Raw genomic sequence first — 12,500 nt, 5'->3', positions numbered from 1 at the left:
ATATAAAACGTGATGCTATATATAAATAAAATTGAAAGACGAGAAAGCCAAGATCTTTCTGTCTAACACGACCCTATACTTAGGCACAACTGATCATAAAAGAGCAAAAACGTAGTACAAGTAGGCATAGTATCCAAACGGACATTACAACATTAGCATAAGGTCCAATTCACTCTACAGAAACAAAAAAATGCCTGTGGGCAAGAATAGACATTTAAGGCAGCCACACAGACGTGTTCAACAGATGATTCAGTCAGAAAAAATGCATTTCGAAAAACAAGGAGGCATATATGACTTAGTAACATCCAAAAAAATAGATTAAGGATTTAGGCATGGTGTCATGTCAAGGCAAATTTTAATAAAAAAACAATACATTTTGTATTATTTAACATGAAATTTACAAAAAAATTTCCAAAAATGAGTGAAAAAATGGAAATGGGATATAAATATAATATAATTATTCTATATATATCTCGATATATATATATATATATTATATTAAATTATATATATAATCTATATTATTATATAATATAGATTATATGGAGCTATAGAGAAAGAGAGAGAGAAGAGAGCGAGAGAGAGAGAGATAGAGAGAGAGAGCGAGAGAGAGAGAGAGAGAGGAGAGAGAGAGAGAGAGAGAGAGAGAGAAACTCCTAGACTTCAACTCCTTCCCCTCTGCCAATATGTATATCAAACTCATTTACTCTCCTGTCCTCCTTCCTCGAAGTTGATAAAAAGACTGGGAATCGCTATTTTTTTAATTAATCTTATTAATATTTGAAAATTAGTTATAAGGTAAATCATTTGTTTATACTTCAAAACAAATAAACATATGTAAGTAAGAGAGAGAGAGAGAGTTATCCTTATTCAAAAGAGTGAAATGGATATATTATTGTATTTCTTTAAAATACTATCACATATGAATTTTGAAATCAGTTATATTATTAATATTAATATTATTAATTATGTGAAAATATTAACTCTTAAACGCTTATTAGATGTATTAAATGTCAACGAAAATTGTCTGTTGCGTGCCGAATTGACATACTAAACGTCAACGCAAAAAAGTTTTTTAAAAATTCACGGAAAAATAGTTATAGGCCTACTTGGTGTAAACTTTTGAATCATGCACCTTGAGGAATGCTGGGAGTTCACGGATCAAGCTGTTGTTTTGTTTACAATCGTTACCCAGGCGCGCAAGCGCGAATTACTTTCTTCTCGCACTAAAAAGCATCAGTGACACATCTCAGAAATTATTTCGTGGCTCCCCGTTTTCACGGTCTTTTGATGAGGAAAAGGCTAATTGGAGGGGTTGCTGTGGTAGTGTTTAACACTCGCCCCAGTTCTATACCGACACCTTTTATTTAGGTGAGCGAGTCAGAGACTTCTGACATGTCCAATTTAGCAGTTCTCTGGTATCATAGCAATATTTTACTAGAAATAGTGCTAAAGGGGACACATTTCACTGGGCGACACGGCTTCCTCGCCCAGAAATAGATTTTTCCTACGTCAAAATCCCTTTTTTGCACCATTTTATATTAGCCGTTAAAGTTTTATATTTGAAAATGTGAGCAATTTCATGTAGAATACAACAAAAAACAACCCATTGTTGTAGCTTTTATCAGTTTTGAAATATTTTCTTATAAATAACGATAAGTGTCAAAATTTTAACCTTCGGTCAACTTTGACTCGACTGAAATGGTCGAAAAACACAATTGTGAGCTAAAACTCTTATGTTCTACTAATATTCAATCATTTACCTTCATTTACAACAAATTGAAAGTCTCTAGCACAATATTTCAATTTATGGTGACTTTATGAAAAAAAAAAACTTTTTCCTTACGTCCGTGCGGTAACTGCCGAAAAAATCATAAATTTTTTCATCCGATTGTCGTAATGTTTGCACCATTTTAGATTAGCCGTTACATAAAGTTTTATATAAGGGAATGTGTGCAATTTCATGTAGAATACAACAAAAAACAACCCATGGTTGTAGCTTTTTTCAGTTTTGAAATATTTTCATATAAATAACTATAAGTGCCAAAAAATATTAACCTTCGGTCAACTTTGACTCGACCGAAATGGTCGAAATCCGCAATTGTAAGCTAAAACTCTTACATTCTAGTATTATTCAATCATTAACCTTCATTTTGCAACAAATTGCAAGTCTCTAGCACAATATTTCGATTTATGGTGAAGTTTAGAAAAAACTTTTTCATACGTCTGTGCGGTAACTGCCGAAAAAATCATAAATTTTTTTGTCCGATTGTCGTAATGTTTGCACCGTTTTATATCAGCCATTACTTAAAGTTTTATATATGGAAATGTGCATAATTTTATTTAGAATACAATGAAAAACAACCCATGGTTGTAGCTTTTATCAGTTTTGAAATATTTTCATATAAATAATGACAAGTGCCAAAATATCAACCTTCGGTCAACTTTGACTCGACAGAAATGGTCGAAAAACACAATTGTAAGCTAAAACTTGTACATTCTAGTATTATTCAATCGTTTACCTTCATTTTGCAATATATTGGAAGTCTCTAGCACAATATTTCGATTTATGGTGAATTTAAAAAAAACTTTTTCCTTACCTCTACGCGGTATCTCTTCCGAAAAAATCATAAATTTTTTTGTCCGACTGTCGTAATGTTTGCACCGTTTTATATCAGGCATTACATAAAGTTTTATATATGAAAATGTGCACAATTTCATGTAGAATACAACTAAAAACAAGCCATGGTTGTAGCTTTTATAAGTTTTGAAATATTTTCATATGAATAACGATAAATAGAAAAAAATTTGATCTGTCAACTTTAACTCGACCGAAATGGTTGAAAACTGCTATTGTAAGCTACAACACTTACAGTCTAGTAATATTCAATTAATTACCTTCATTTTGCAACAAACGGGAAGTCTCTAGCACAATATTTTGATTTATGGTAAATTCTTTAAAACAACTTTTTTTTACGTCCGCGCGTTACGAATTTCTGCATCATATTGTGATAATATTATCAGTGTTGCTTTGATCGTTTAACAATTTGTTACATACCAAAATCATTGCAATTTAGTGTACAATAAAACAAAAAAATAATTAACTCATTAGCTTTAACCATTTTGCTCAATGTGCGATTTGTATACAATTATATATGAAATTTTTTTTTGCGCTGTCATATATCCCAATATTTATATATGATAATGATGTTTTTTTCATTTCTGATGGTTGCATACAAAACCTGAGGAAATGACAAAAAAAGGAGACAAAAATGAACTCTTAATCTTGAAAATTAAATGTGCTGTGATTTTTTGAAAAAATATTTTTTTCCTCTTTGGCGCTCATTTGCGAACGCCGCCAGTGTACGGGAGACACTTGGGTAAATAGCTGCTTGATGCTTAAGGGTTAATAAACATAGTATACACATGTACCATAGAAATTCTCTCATCTCAGTAAGAGAGAGAGAGAGAGAGAGAGAGAGAGAGAGAGAGAGAGAGAGAGAGAGAGAGAGAGAGAGATATTGCATGAACTTGAGTGGGTAACACAACCTAGTTGGCAACTTTCTCCCCCTCCTGTCACATTACTTGATATATTTGATAGCTGTTGGATCCCAGCCGCCTCAGCTTGGCTACCTGGAGTTCAAAGACAGATGCGGGGTAGAATGGATTTTCTTTCATTCATACATAATTTTCTTATTTTTAAACTAAAATCATACTAATTCACTTTAGTATTTTCTTTAATAAATTTATGTTATTGCTGTTTACATTAATATTGGTATTTGAAAGTTAATAAATCATTTATTTAACATACAAAAAACACATCTCTGTAAGAGAGAGAGAGAGAGAGTTATCCTTATTTGAAAGAGTGGAATGGAAAGATTATTGTGTTTCGTTAAAATATTATCACATATGATTTTTGTAATTACACTTATATTATTATTATATTATTATTTGAAAATATTAATAAACATACATGTCACATAAAAATCTCTCAGAGAGAGAGAGAGAGAGAGAGAGAGAGAGAGAGAGAGAGAGAGAGAGAGACACACTTCCTCCCCTCCTATCACATTACTTGATATATTTGACAGCTGTTGGACCTCAGCATGGTAAGCTGGAGTTCGAAAGAAAGATGTTTGAAGATTGGAATTTCCTTCATTCCTACATAGTTTTTTAATTTATAAACTTAAAATCTTACTAATTCACCACAGTATTTTCTTTAATGAATTGATTGCTCTTTACATTAATATTAATATTTGAAAATGAGTAAATAATTTATTTATCATGCAGAAAACACATCTCTGTAAGAGAGAGAGAGAATTATTATTGTTATTATGTGATATTATTTAATCTGATTAAACTTACTAATACAGTATTGATCAATATTAATATTTTAAAATTAATAAGTCATTTTTATATCATAAAAATGTAGTTAGTCATGAAAATAACATCAAAATTAGTGATTATTTATCGTCAGAAAAACCTGTGAATAGGCGAATTTCCCGCAAATAATGGGTGGATATGGTCCAGAGAGAAATCCGCGAATCCGTGAATATGGGGCCCACTGTAATTATGTAACTTGCCCATGGGTTGCACAACTATAAGTTCCACTTATAGCTGAGTAATTGCCGGGTAGGTATTATTAAGACTTATTTTATTATGAAAATGTCAATTTTATTATAAAAACATATTTTGTACTGCTTGCTCCTTCGCTTGTCTCCCTCACATCCTTCCCATACCATTGCCAGTTGTGTTGGGGTTAGCAATGTTAACCCTGTGATAGTGAAGTGTTGTGCAGTGGATGGGGTGTTGTTCATCCTCTGATTCTCCTAGGCAAAGGTCCCTGTCAAACTCCCCTGCACCTGGGAGGAGGCATACTGGTAGCCCAAGGGAGGTCAGTGGGATTTGCCCATGGACGGTCGCCCCCTTAGTCGGTCCTATTGTTAAATCCCAGGTCATGACAGAGCGCCATTGGAAAGGCGTCCCTAAGGAATTGTCTCATCTCTCCTCTGATGAGGCTGCATGCAGAAAAGTTCTGGGCGTCTGTTGGTGGTGGTTCATTATCCTCATGTGCTCCAGAAGGTTCTTTTGTATCGAAGTGAGCTCTGAGGGGTGTGTATCTGATGAGGCTGAACAGAGGAAAAGTTCTGGATGTCTGTTGGCGATGGTTCTTTATCCTCCTGTTCTCCCTACTCCAGATGGTTCCTAAGTATTAGAGTCTAGCGCTAAGAAGTTTACGGCACCTGAGTGTCTGTTAGCGCCTGTGCATCCTTCTCGAGTGAAAAGGGACGGTCCTGCCTTCAGTATCTTCAGTAATTTAAGACACCCATTGGCACCTCAGCTTCCACGAGTGGCTGGGTGCTCAGCAGCACAGGAGGGCCTACTAGCACATAATTTACCTCTTCTTCAAGAGCGCTCACTGGTTCAAAAGCTACCATTGGCGCAAGAGTGCCCACTGGTGCCCGAATGTTCATTGCCTCCGGAGTGTCCATTAGTGCCTGAGCATCCAGCAGCGCTTGAGCATCCATTGGCGCCTGAGCATCCATTAGCGTCCATTGGAGCCCAAGTGTCCATTGGTGCCTGAGTGTCCATTAGTGCCCAAATGTCCATTAACGCCTGAGTGTCCATTGGGGCCCAAGCGTCCATCGGCACCCGAGCGTCCATCGGCACCCGAGCATCCATCAGCGCCCGAGCGTCCATCAGTGCCTGAGCTTCCACAAGTGTCCGAGCACCCAAGGGGTGCAGCTAGATCAACATGAAGTTTTTTCTACAACCATTGACAACAATTACATCTTTTGTCTTACCGACAGTGTCAATTGACAGTGTCACAAGTTATGGCTGTCTCTGATCCTTCAATTGCAGCCATTCAAAATAAGTTGGACAGTATTTTGGGATGTTTATGAAGTCTTCGGTACCTCTTTTTCAACCTCAAGCAAACTTGTCGCTGTTTTCACCAGCCGAAGAAAAAGAGAAAGATGATAAATTGTTGTCTCCTACGGCCTATAAATCGCTACTTTACTACTTTGTAGCGAATTCTTCAGATTCTTTCTCGCCAAGACTTCATAAAGCACACTGCTCCTATCCAGCTCCAAACAGCCTTCTTCCTTGTTTCTTTGATGGAAGAAGAAGAAGGAGATAAGGAGACTTCTACAACCTATAAGTAGCCTTTTCGCTTTTTTTGTAGCGAATTTCTCTGACTCCTTCTCGCCAGTAGCTCCAACTTTGCTAGTGTCTTCATATATGAGAGATAATCAAGTAGATTTGTCTAAGTTGCTTGTCTAGTTCTTTCCTTTTATTCTCGTAAGATGATGACGGAAGTTAACCTTTGGCTTTCTGAAAAGAGGGCACAGGGAAAGGTTAACTGTAAGATCCCACCGTCACATCTTTTGACACACAAATAATGTTTTCAGCATCGGCATTAGACCATCTTGTTAAGATTATCTTATGTATGTTTATAGTACGTAGTGGGCTTCCTTGCTTGGACTGTTGGAGCTTTGGGCCGCAAATTCAAGGAATGTTTGGCGCTGGATGAGGATTTTTACTGACTTTTAATGAGTAACTTCTTATGTGGATAAAGGTGTCAGAAGTGGTTCCCTTGAATTGACTTATCCCTTTACGTTGGGCATTCTGAAGAAGAGAGAACTCTAGTGTTCATTCACCACCAAGGAGTGTCTTGGACACAGAGGTCCACCCTTCTTTACTGTCCTCTGGAAAGTGAACACATTTTTCCTGAGGATACAGAGATTCAAGTATCTCCTGACCCTCAGATGAAGTCAACCCCGGACCTTCTCTCTCTCTCTCATTAAACCAAAAGCTCTCGTGTTACCACTCTTAGCTGACACCCTTCTTCCACATGCGCTCAGCCTTTTGATGGCAGGGGAAGCTCTAGGTTATTCCCTTGATTGGGGGAAGAGTACGTCTCAATCCTCGAACCATCAAGATTTCCTCCTCCAAAATCCCCGCTAAGAAGTGAAGGGGCAGTCCTCCGTGCACCTGCAGGAGCAAGGTTCCACCAGTTTTTGGATGAACTGGAAGCAAGAGGGGCAGAGCTTTGGATCGTAAAGTGTTGAGAGAAGGCTACAACATACTTTTCAAGAGCGTTCCACCTTTATTCAGCTTTCTGATAAGTTTAGCCTGCTTGGAAAATTCAGACAGGTTAAGTTGAGTGATATGTTTTACTCTGATAAATTTAGTGTTGTATGGTACTGCGCCCTGGGCAAGGGCATCTTTTGTGACTGTGCTAGCCACGGACTATTCCTTAGCTGTATGGATCCCACTAGGTAGAGGCGACCCTTGGCTTTACTGCATCGCCACTACAGGTTAAGTTGAGCACCAGCCAGAGACAGCCTTTACTGTAAGCTCTCAAAACTAACAAGGAATGACAAGCATTGTTTCAATGCTAGCAGCTTATCTATTTCTAATTCATTACATGATGTAATGTTTTAAAGTAGAGTATGTCCATATATCCCACCTCCTGTTAATATTGGAATCACCTATGTAATTACTGGGTAAGTTGCATAATTAAAAATGATGTTTTTATGATAAAACAAGTGTTAATTATATTTACCTAGTAATTACATAATCAGAGCCCTCCCTCCTACCCACTGATGGACATAAGCATAAATGGAATGAGCTGTTTTGTTGTCGTTCCTAACCTTTTTGCTAGGGGGTGAGACTGCTGTCACCTACACACACTCAGTGTCGCTACTGTAAAATTTAAATCTATACTGCTGCAAATAACAGAAACCATAGCTATGTAATTACTGGGTAAGTATAATTAAAACCTTGTTTTATTATAAAAACATCTTTTTTAATAGTAAAGGAATAAAGGGGTGTAACTGATTTTGAGATAATGCTTGCATATCATATTTTTATTGGCTGTGACAATCAACCATATTGTCATTATTAGTTTTCTTACAAGAGTTTGCATTCACTTTCTACAGTTTTTCTTAGGGTTACCAGTACTGAGTGAATGACATGTTTGAACATGTGAACTAAGGTGACCCATGGTAGGTTCCAGCTAGTATGTTTTTAATTTTTGTATTTATGATTTACTATATGAAGGTTATTTTAAATTTAATTCTCTCATTTAGCATTAATGTTTCTACAAAGTTTTTGTTATTAGTACATGTATCATGTCTAGTTTTTTATTTTTAGCAAATGTGCATTTAATTTAAATGATTGTTCAGAAATACAGTACAGTGGGCCCCTCTTATTCGTGTTCTCCGGATTTGTGGACTCACATTTGTGGATTTCTCTCTGGACCATATCTGCCCATTATTTGCAGGAAATTCGCCTATTCGCAGTATTTTTATATGAGAAATATTAAGAAAATCCTGTTTTTTTTTTTTATCAATTTCATCATAAAGTGCACTTTTTGTGATGAAACTATTAAAAAAACAAGTATAAAAATTTCTAGAGGGTTTTTCTTGAGTTTTACCTACCAAAATAGGCCATTTTCAGCATTTTTTAGGGGTTGCATCTATTCACGGATTCTAACTATTCATGGGGGTGAAAACAAGCGGACCACTGTATACAGTATATTTATTTGACCAATTTGAATTAACTGTAATTCACATTTGTCCTATATTTTGACTTTTCAGACACTTAATGGAGTTGCAGCTTGCCACTTCAGACAACCCACGACGACTCTTGAGACATGGCTCATGTGCATTCAGTCAGATTTATCGTGCATATGTGGATTCACTACCCCAAGCAAAGGTAATTTTTCAGTATTTACATGGAATTTTTTGCAGTTAATTTTATATTATATATTTGTATTGTGTAACATCCCTGGCTTTTTATTTGTTTCTTGGAAATAGCAACCATTTCCATTTATGTAGGAGTTGTCTCAGTGGGAGTTGACGTGGTTATTGAACTTTACAACCAGGTCTTTAACTGGTTGTTAAGGGGGATGAGTGAGGGAATATTCCTCCCTCACCTTATGTCATCATTCAGTTTTTTCTTGGCCATTATAAAGTGTGGACATTCCACTGTATGTTCTCTCTCTCTTCTGTTGTTGAATGCTTGATAAATAGTGGAGTTATTTTTTGCTATTTTGTATTTTTTTTAACTTTTTGTTTTTTCTTTGATGGTGGAGAAAAAACATGAACAACATCATTTGGAGGGGCAGTCACCCTGGTGTTGGCGCTTCATGTCTCCCTTGATGGTTGATCCTTACGCTGCCTGCACACGGGGACACTTTTACTGGAAAGTGGTTGGCCGACTAAGTCGCCAACCACTAAAAAATTAAAATATATTGAACGTGTTTAAATGGAAGGCCGCAGACGAGCCACAAGCAGTTGACATGACTAAAAGAGTCGCTAAGAAGTGGCTACTAAATCTATTTTCTTGGTCACGCCACAGTTGCTCACCACCAGTGGCTGGCGATAAAAAGTGTAATTTCAAATCAGAGCGCGCGCATACGAATGATTTTGTGCTCGAGATACTTTGGCTGCAGTAGGTGATTGACCAGCGGAAGGGACAGACCAATAGTGTCAATGACATGTAGAGAAATAATTGCCTGTGAATCTTTGATTACAGAGGTGCATAGAAGACCAGCTCTATGATTTTACAGTAAAGATATGTAGTGATAAGCATATAAAGGATAAATTATGGGCAGAAGTATATGAGTGGATTGATCCCATACCAGAGGATGAAAAGGAAAAAGTAAAGATTTATATATTCCTTTATTATGGAAAATATATAATGCTACTTCATACATTATAAATGCTTGACAAGGAAAAGTGTAATTTCAAATCAGAGTGCGCATACGAATGATTTTGTAGTTGAGATACTTTGGCTGCATTAGGTTATTGACCAGCAGAGGAGACAGACCAATAGTGTCACAATGACATGTAGACAGATGATTGCCTGTGAATCTTTGATTACAGAGGTGCAGAGAAGACCAGCTCTCTGATTTTACAGTAAAGATATGTAGTGATAAGCATATAAAGGATAAATTATGGGCAGAAGTATGTGAAGCTGTTTTCAATAAGTGGATTGATCCCACACCAAAGGATAAAAGGGAAAAAGTAAAGATTTATATATTCCTTTATCATGGAAAATATATAGCTACTTCATACATTATAAATGCTTCACAAGAAACTATATACAATAATACCCTGAACTTACGTGATTCGAGTTGCTTGAATTCACAATAGCGCAAACTTTTAATTGGAACCTAACTTATTATCATACACGAGTTCTTCACAACAGTGTGAACATTTGCGAATCCTCTAGAAACACGCAAAACCCCGCAAAAGTGTTTTCTGTTTAATTTATTATGTAAATGTTTAAGTTGTAAAGCCTTTCTGTATAAAAATTTGATTAAAAATATTATTTTTATTTTTATACATGCATGAATATGATACAAAAGGTAATTACAGCATCTATGGTTACTGCATATACATACTTTTACAAGATGCAATATCCATTCACAAAGTTACTGCACTTTTCAAAGATGATACCCCTTCAGAAACTTTAATTTCTGAAGTATGTACTAGTATACTAATTTAGGTTTTCATGCTTTTAAGCATAAAATGAGATGGAGATTCCGTGTATACTATATGTATATTTTTGAAAATATATACAAACGCAGTACAGTGGAACCCCGACATATGAAAGTCCCTACTTACGAAAAATCCAAGTTACGAAAGCAAAGACGAAGGTTTTTTTGCTTCTGCATACGAAAATAATTCAGGTTCCGAAAGGGTGTACTGTAAAGTCCGAGATTCGCCAGGACCGCCAAGAACAATTTTAAAATTCGCGCGTCTCTAACTCTGTAGACTCGCCACCATCCTCCCACTCTCCCATTGGTTCCTGATGCTAGTCACTGCCGTAAGATCCTGCTCTCCTGTTGGTCAGCATCTATCCCATCATGCCTCTACGTAAAGGCGTCGTTCGGCCACTTTGTCGCACCAGCATTATCGTACGCACGCGGAATTCGTTTGTTGACATATATACGTATTTCGTTAGTTAACGTAAATTCGTGTTAGTGATTTTGCTTTCTACTTGTATGTATACTTTATCGTGTTGTGTGTGAACTTAATTAACTTAATTATAGCCATGGGTCCCAAGAATGTTGCTGAAGTTCATGGAAAGAAGAGGATGCTTTCTTTGGAGACAAAGGTGGAGATCATTAAAATGTGCGAAGTTGGCATGCGGTTGAGTGTGATCACTAAGGAATACGGCCAAAATCCGTCGATGATAGGCACCATCCTTAAGCAGAAGGAAGCCATCAAAGCAGCTACATCTTTCAAGGGCATGACTATTTTGTCCAAAAAAAGGAGCCACGTGCATGATGAGATGGAGAGGCTGCTTCTTGTATGGATAAAAGACAAAAAAATTGCTGGCGATACGATAACCAAGACGGCAATCTGCCAGAAGGCCAACACTATTTTCGGTGATCTGATTGCCCAGGCCGAAGACAACGGAGGAGAAGGGACATCGGCGCCAACCCCAGACTTCAAGGCTTCTTGTGGGTGGTTTGATAAATTCCGTAAACGGACTGGCATCCATTAGGTGGTGTGGCATGGGGAGGCTGCCAGCTCAGACACGAAAGTGGCCGAAGTGTTTATTAACCCTTAAATGCCGACTGGACGTATTATACGTTGACTAAAATTGTCTGTTGGGTGCTTAATTGACATACAATACGTCTACTATAAAAAGATTTTTAAATATTCGCGGAAAAATAGTTATAGGCCTAGTTTGCACAAATTTTTAAATCGCACGCCTTGAGGGATGCTGGGAGTTCATGGATCAAGCTTTTGTTTTGTTTACAAGCGTTACCCAGGCACGCATGCGCGAATTTCTTTCCCTCTCATTCGTCACTTTGTCGTAATTTTTGCACCGTTTTATATTAGCCATTACATAGAGTCTTATATATGAGAATGTGCGCAATTTCATGTAGAATACAACCAAAAACTAACCCATGGTCGTAGCATTTATCAATTTTGAAATATTTTCATATAAATCACAACAAGTGCCAAAATTTCAACCTTTGGTCAACTTTGACTCGACCGAAATGGTCAAAAGACATAATTGTAAGTAAAAACTCTTACATTCTAGTAATATTCAATCATTTACCTTCATTTTTCAACAAATGGAAAGTCCCTAGCACAATATTTTGATTTATGGTGAATTTTTGAAAAAACGCTTTCCTTATGTCTGCGCGGTAACTGCCGAAAAAATCAGAAATTCTTTCGTCACTTTGTTGTAATGTTTGTACCATTTTATATTAGTCGTTACATAAAGTTTTATATATGAAAATGTGCGCAATTTCATGTAGAATATAACGAAAAAAAACCCATGGTTGTAGCTTTTATTAGTTTTGAAATATTTTCATATAAATCACAATAAGTGCCAAAATTTCAACCTTTGGTCAATTTGACTTGACCGAAATGGTCGAAATCCGCAATTGTAAGCTAACTCTTACATTCTAGTATTATGCAATCATTTATCTTCATTTTGCAACCAATTGGAAAACTCTAGCACAATATTTT

At 36.6% G+C, this 12,500-nt stretch overlaps 1 protein-coding gene across 1 annotated transcript in view; it reads left to right on the top strand.

Moving 5' to 3' along the window:
- Window positions 1–12,500, top strand: part of LOC135218667 (GTPase-activating protein and VPS9 domain-containing protein 1-like) — a 387,415-nt gene that overhangs the window by 113,113 nt on the left and 261,802 nt on the right. The window contains exon 5 of the mRNA XM_064255113.1: window positions 8,601–8,718. Within this exon, the coding sequence (XP_064111183.1) occupies window positions 8,601–8,718 (118 nt within the window). The remainder of the gene's footprint in view (window positions 1–8,600; window positions 8,719–12,500) is intronic.

The sequence above is a fragment of the Macrobrachium nipponense genome, chromosome 9 (assembly GCF_015104395.2).
Source record: "Macrobrachium nipponense isolate FS-2020 chromosome 9, ASM1510439v2, whole genome shotgun sequence".
NCBI lineage: Eukaryota > Metazoa > Arthropoda > Malacostraca > Decapoda > Palaemonidae > Macrobrachium > Macrobrachium nipponense.
This window is presented reverse-complemented; position numbering and strand designations above follow the sequence as displayed.